The 7,394-nt window shown below is 35.6% G+C and overlaps 1 protein-coding gene and 1 long non-coding RNA gene across 2 annotated transcripts; one reads left to right on the top strand and one right to left on the bottom strand.

Moving 5' to 3' along the window:
- Positions 1 to 184: 184 nt before the first annotated feature.
- LOC113045014 (uncharacterized) lies at positions 185 to 1,566 on the top strand. The gene is made up of 5 exons (XR_003275947.1): positions 185 to 457; positions 791 to 813; positions 1,009 to 1,031; positions 1,207 to 1,245; positions 1,328 to 1,566. It is a non-coding gene; the product is annotated as an uncharacterized LOC113045014 (long non-coding RNA).
- LOC113045012 (leukotriene B4 receptor 1-like) lies at positions 1,405 to 5,715 on the bottom strand. Its single transcript, XM_026205112.1, has 5 exons — positions 5,320 to 5,715; positions 3,435 to 4,020; positions 2,574 to 2,771; positions 2,451 to 2,491; positions 1,405 to 2,362 (listed from the first exon to the last, which is right to left on the bottom strand). Exons 2-5 carry the CDS (start codon positions 3,987 to 3,989, stop codon positions 2,137 to 2,139), a joined length of 1,020 nt encoding a protein of 339 aa, XP_026060897.1. The 5' UTR covers positions 3,990 to 4,020; positions 5,320 to 5,715; the 3' UTR covers positions 1,405 to 2,136.
- Between the last annotated feature and the right edge of the window lie 1,679 nt (positions 5,716 to 7,394).

Consider the following 7,394-nt stretch of genomic DNA (forward strand, 5'->3'; position numbering starts at 1 on the left):
GAATACAATATAAGAATTAATCAAAACTTTTCCATACATAAGTCACATCAAATCTTACTGAATTTAATGAGTTCACTTTGATCCAGTTGATAATCAGTTGTGGGGGTGGGGGTGCCGCAACCGGAAGCGCTTGTTTCCTGTAGAAACACGTGGTTGATTAGGAGATAAATACGACCTCTTGCCAGCGTAACGTCCTTTCTGCTGGCGACGGTCAGTGAAGGTGTAACATCTGTGTGTCTCTTATTAGTCGAAATTTTTGTAGTTTGAATGCTCTTGTTTATTTTTTTAGTACTTCGAAACTAATTTAGTTTCTTATGTATATCGGTTCAGCCTACGTGTGTTGTAAATTGAAGCATTTAGCCTGCCTCCGGTTTTTTTTTTTACTGTAAAATATAAATAGTCAAAAGAGGTGTTTTCCCAATCATATCGATGTGACGGACCCATTGGATTGTACTCCGTAAGTTCATAATTGTTTTAATATTTAATAGAAATACTGAAAGCTTGTGTGATTTAATTGAGAGAAGTTTTGTTGCTTGCCGAATTGGCAGGTGCATCTGCTTTGCTAACTACATCCAGATGCCTCGTGTTATTACTGTAGAGGTTTAGTCTGCATCGAGTCCGCCGCTGTTCAGCCCAGACATGATGATTTTTGCAGTCCGTGTTTCACCTGAATCTGATGATTACAAACCTACTGCACTGACTGGTTAAAGATGCGGCATGAAGCGATGAGTTTTTTTTTTTGTTTCACTCAGAATTCATTTTAATATACAGTTCTTGTGTTTGTTTACAGGAACCCGCGTTTATGGACATGAGGTGAGTTCAAATCTCGCGTGCTTTGTGCAAACAAATGTTTCCCGCGTAGGTGATGAATTCCGTGTTATGTGATGGCCATTGATTATAAGCATGCCCCGATTAAAGTGTAAGGCGATGAAAACCAACCCCAGTTATGTGTAAACCTTCTAGACGTTCGGATTTTTTGTAACATGCGACGTTTGTTTACTTTTACAGGGACCCGCGTGTATGAATATGAGGTGAGTGCAAATCTGTCTTTTGCAAGCGAGTGTCTCTTGCTGAAGTGATGAGTTGCATGTGTCCGTGTTTCTGATAACCAGTGATTATTAACATGCTCTGATTGAAAAGATGCTCAGAGGAAAACGAACCCCAGTTTAGTATGTTCGTTCTAATTTCTTCACTAATATTCTACAGGTACCTTAGCGACTGAAAGCGGTTGAAGTGTTGAATAAGGTAGGCTGTCTTTTATTGTTGCCAAGTAAATTCAGACTGCGAAAGAAACACTTATTTAACGTTTTGTATTTTCCTTTTTTAGGCATTTGCTTCATGTGACCAAACTTCCTTCAAAGGATTTGAATGAATTCCACATCTTGGAATTTTTTTTTAAAACCATTTTTACAATTATTTTGTAGAAAAGCTAGTATGTATATAATTGTAAGCTGTAGTATGTCTGCGTGCTTGCTATCCTTGGAACTCTGAAAAATGCCAGCAGTGTATATGCTGTCAGTGATTTAGTGATTTGAAACCACTACAATAAAAACCTATTTTAAAATATATGGCTAATTCATGGTGTGGATTGTGTACAAGCAGTGAATTTTAAAGTCCACTATAAAAAGAGATCGGGCATTTCCTTTTGTGACTAATTTAGTGGCTTTATGCATAAATCATTTTTTGTTTTTCCAAGAAAAGCCCATAAAGGTTTGATTCCTGCATTAGGTTGTATATTCTAAAGTGAACTCTAAAATACCTGTGATCTTTTGCTACTGACTAATTCCAGTCCTGTAAATGTATACACTGGTGTGTTAAGTATTCATGCAATCTTTGTGTTAAATTACAGGAGGCAATGCAAAATTTTATATATACACAATGCAAGTATGGATTTATTCCAATGAATACGTCATAGCCATGCAATCAGCAGTAAACTTGGAAGGCTGATTAAAAAAAATGAATGAAAGCTGCATATAGCTAATTTATAATGAAGTCAAATGATATTTAAAAGCACCAGGTCTTTAGGCTGCTCTCTATCTAGATTAAATGTTTGACCTGTTGTGTGTTCCATATAGTATCAGTCAGTCAATAAAAGCTGATGCAGAAGTATCTTAATTCATTGTTCAAGATTAATTTTTATGTGTCTGTGCTCCAGTGAGGTTTAGAGCCTGATGACCTCTGTTCTGATGGCTTCTCTGTGCCCTCCTGGACCGTGCCCTCAAAGAATCTGGTCATGAATGCCAGGCCATCAGTTTTGATATAGGAGCGTCCAGCAAATGCACAGAGAAAAGGATTGGCACAACTACTTATAAAAGCCAGAGCGAATGTAAAAACACTGCTGCTCTTCCAGATGGAATCCAGTCTGGGGATAGACAGAGAAGATGGTCACAATGGTTCTGTTGACATTTGGTGAAATATCTGTGCACCATGCTTTAAAATCTTAAACTCACTTCATTTTGAGCAATCCATCTGATGTAACAGCTGCTGCCACCTGATCAGAAGACAAATGGTAATTCATACATTTTGCCTAGGAAGATTTGGAAAGAAGAGAGATTGAAATAAAAATGACTTACTTGCACCATATTAACACAGTGGTAAGGAAGCCAAAAAATGCAGAACATCACAATAATGGCTTGAATAAGGTTCTCACTCCGTGTCCTCTTGATCATAGTCCGTCTGAGGCGGCGAAGGATACACACATAACTGCTGACTATGATCACATATGGCACCAGGAAGCCCACCACTGTTTCAAATGTGTATTGAAACACTGCCTGTTCATAAAAGACCATTATGTATGAATTAAGGAAATACGTAAGCGATAAGCAAAGTCAGCCATTCATTATCAGAAAATAATCAGTTTGTGTTATAGGAATAGCCTGTTATTGAATATTATAATACAGCTGGGATGTCCAATCCTGGTCCTGGAGAACCACTGCCCTGCAGAATTTAGGCCAGGGTTTCAACTCTGCAGGACAGTGGCCCTCCAGGATTGAGTTTGGACACCCCTGTAGTACAGTAATATTAATACTGGAGTCCTCTGAAGCTGTTTTCAATATAATTAATACTGCCAACTGAACACAAGTTGGTGCCAGTTGTGTTTATATTAGTGGATCTAAGCCTTTTTGTCTTAAAGGCTCCCAGCTGTCCAACACAATATTCAAAGTCTCCTTACATACACTATAATTATTACTATTATTATTATAAGTATATAATTAGGATATTTTTAATAAAAGAAACTGGGGCTGTCAGTATATGAATAACTAAGCGATAAAACTATATTCTTTAATTAAAAAAAAAATTACATTAATGAAAATAATAATTACATTTTGGAAATAGGAATTCAAAGCAAGTCTATATGAGAGATATGAAGTATAATGCTGAATAGTTTGATATAAAGTGTTTCTCTCAAGTATTAGTGGAACAAAGACACTCACATGCTTTGGATACTTGTGATGAGTTGTACAAAAAGTGCGTTCCTTATTGTAATTCTCTGTTCGTCTGAATATTAATTCAGGAAGTGCCAAAAGAGATACGATAATCCACAGGCCCCCAAGCACAAGTAATACTGTTCCTCTACGAGTGCAGGCAGTCAAGTATGTGGGCCACATCACTGCCACTAGTCTGTGTAGTCTCATCAGCGTAATGATCATAATAGAAGCATACATGTTTGTATTGCAGAAGTAAAAAAGCAGCTTGCACATGACCGTTCCAAATATCCAGTTCTGCTTGGCTAGGTATATTATAAAGAAAACAGTCAGACACATTAGACAACCGTTTGCACAAGCCAGGTTGAGGATGAGCAGGGTAGTGACGGAGCGTTTGCGGGCACGTGCCAGGATGCTCCAAATAATGAAGAGGTTGCCAGGAACACCCAGGAGGAAGACGATGCCAAGGATGAGGGCCCCAAAGGTAACAAAGATGTTGGTCTTCAAAATGGTGTAACTGTTTGTCATGCTCTCCACAGAGCTGGTCCCATTATCTGATTCCATTATCAGGAAGGCGTCAGAAAGGTGCACCTGCCTGGTGGAATCAGCAAGCAATGTTATTTGAAGCTGATGTAAACTGTTTTTAATTTCTTTAACCCTGAACGGATGAATGAATTGATGAATAAATAATTTAATTTAATTTATTTTTTTCGTTAGGGAAGTTGTCACCTGTTAATTTTTTTCATATACTGAATCAAAAACTGCTGTTGGATTAACCTTTCACCGAAAGTAAATAGGGAAAATAGGAGAAACTGAACTTTTACAAATATTTAAAAAGAAAGTTAAGCATGCAATATTTTCAAAGTATGGAAATGGAAACTGAAATAGTATTTTCTTGTAAAACATTCTCCAATAATATAACAACTTAAAATATATATGTATTTTTACAGTGAACTTTCCTTTTATAATATTTCCTTCAGAGGCAAATAAATTGTGAGCCAGTATCAAGGATGTGCTCTCTGCAATGTAAATATTTCAGTAACCAGTAATCTCCCATCAGTGGAAAAACGAAGAAAAAAAAAAACATGCTACAACTTGCTGAGTGATTTTGAGCTCAACTACTAGGAATGCCACTGCTGCTATATCACTGATCACATCCTCACTTATCTGGAAAGAAACACATTTTACTTCCTATTTTATTAAGATTACTGGTCACACTTTATTTTATTATTAAGTCCAATTCTCGCCATTGCCAAACCATTAACTAGGACTTTTTCCTCAATTAACTCCTAAATTGCTGCTTATTAGTAAGGTAGGCTAGTTGTAAAGTTCAGGATTAGGGATGTAGAATATGGTCAATCAGAACTTGTGCTTTAAAAGTGCTAATAAACAGGCAATACGTTGATAATAGGCATGCTAATAAGCAACTAGTTAATAGTGAGAACTGGTTACTAAAGTTTTATCAGTTTATTTTATCATAGCAACTGTCAAGATTTAACATGAAATATCAAAGTTAAGTTAAAAGAATACAAATAAAGCATGGAATTGAAAGAAACAGATAAAGTACAGTAGTCTTGCAGGTTGTAGTGAATGACTATTGTAATCAGTATTCAAAAAAAATAAAATAAGATTGTCCAGTTTGCAATGCTGTCACAAAAGTCAGCCCTGATAACGCACAATGCAAATCTCAGAGCCTCAAAGATGAAAACTGGACACAATTGCATCAATAGAGAATGATCACAGAGAGTAGGAGATAGAAAAATAAGTGAAAAGACTGTCGTTTATTTCTGTAAGGATGGGTTTATTACAATTAAACAATTGGGAAATGATTAAAGAGACAAATAAAGGAACAAAAAAAAAAAAAGAACAAAATCAAACTGTGTTTCTAACTCACCAGTACACTTGATTAGATCCGAATGGCTCAACTGTGTTGCCCCTGAAGTGACCAGATGGAGCTGGTTAGGTTGTGTGGTCTTCAAGTTGGTCTCTCTTTTTCTTTCCACTGCCTCAGATAAACTTTAAAATAGTTTCTTCAAAATTCCGTAAGTTCTTGTTTTTGTCTGTGATCTCACATAAAATCTAAATTTGATATACTATAACAATCAAGCACACTTATAAATATCCAGCTGCTTCTTTCTGTCACTAAACTATTAGATGTTCAGCTTTATTCCACCCCCATCCTTCCTTCTCCCTAATATTTCAACACACCAATTTCTCCATGTCTTTTTCCCTGTAACAAAATTACAAGGTTCTTTTTTTCTAACCTGCGGGCTACAGCATGCTAGAAGAATACGGGAAGGTGTGGGTGAGGGGTATGACACAGTTCCACACTTCTGCACACACCAATGTTTCTTCTACCTGCTCTTACCAACTTATCTGATAGATCTTTATCATAGAGTACTATACAACATTCTCTGTTTATGTATGGAATAGTTACAAATTCTAGCATCATTTACTGACCATCATGTTATATAATGACTTTCTATCTTTTGTGGAACACAGCAGGAGAAACTTTGAAGAATGTTTTTTTTTTCTGTATAATGAATAGGGATGGGTTCTATTAAGCTCCTAAATTAAAGAATAAAGCTATCATAAGACTGGTTCATACAACTCATCTTCATTAAGCCATATTTATTTGCAAGGTATTATTCTCTTGGTTCTCAGAAAAGTTTTAAATAGAAGGGCAGAGAAGGACACAAGAGTCAGATTCATCCAAGAAATTGTGCGCTATATGGTACTTTAGACACTATTTGTATTGGCATTATGGTTCCATCTATGTCATCGCTTTTAAAAGGTTCTTTAATTTATTAACTCTTTAACGATTGAAATATGAAACAATAGTCAGAAAAATGGTTTAAAAAATATGTTTTGCATATGTATTTTTTGTTAAATGTGATCATCACATCATTGCTCATATGAACATTAAGTGAAAAAAAGTTACTTTTTATTCAGAAGCCTCTATATTTCCTTAGTCTTAGTGAGATTATATTTAAATGCTTAGTTTTGTGTTTAAGGCTCTGTAGTTTTATTTGTGGGGGCTGAAATATTCAAATATGCAATACAATTATTACTGAGATAAAAATACATGTTCCTCAGAAGATGTCTCATATTTGATCCTCACATTTTAATATGACAAAATAAGGTAAATATAATGAAATATTTTTAACAATAGAAAAAAAGTTGTGTACCACAAGTTTTAATCATGATGCTAACTTAGAGGCTTTAAATGTATACACCAAATATGATGCAGTATAGGCTTTATAAGGTTAAAATGTTCTTCAAACTTTAAAAACTGTTCACTGAAAGCTTCTTTGGGGAACGCAGAATAGTTCTTATATGGCACTCCTGTGAAAACTCTCTTTTAGAACCTTTGTTTTTTTGTTTTGTTTTACAGTATACAGTCAAAGGATGTCAGTGAATAGGGAATTATTTTCACACAAAAACTTATTGTGTGAGTCATGTCTATCAGTGTCCATTATTAAAAATATTACACATTCTAACCATGCTCCAAATGGGAACTACTGTTATATATGAGAACTTTCTCTTTCTGTGGGAGAGAGAGGGAGGAAAACTTAATGAGAAAATCCACTTCCTTATTTCTGACCTCTGGGTCGTTATTGAGTGACCTGTTTCCCATGAGTAACATAAGCTTCTCCAAACTCTCATGACTGGATTCACAAAAGTGCAGCTTAATCATTGCTTTGCATGAAGTTTATAACTCAGATTTGCATATATGTCACTGTGACGTGATTGGAAGCTGTGTGGGAACTAAACATACTAGCTATCTTTGTTGTCCACAGGATGGCAACATTATCTCATAAATGTGCTTTTTGGTCTAGTGTACATTAAGACAGCACAGATTTCTGCTAATGAGAATATTTTTATAACTTGATGAAATGTGCTGCCTCATAGTCCCTGTGCTTAAGACCATGAGATCCAATTTCATATTCTTTATGTGTTCTGTTCTCT

Source organism: Carassius auratus, chromosome 27, assembly GCF_003368295.1.
Source record: "Carassius auratus strain Wakin chromosome 27, ASM336829v1, whole genome shotgun sequence".
Taxonomy (NCBI): domain Eukaryota; kingdom Metazoa; phylum Chordata; class Actinopteri; order Cypriniformes; family Cyprinidae; genus Carassius; species Carassius auratus.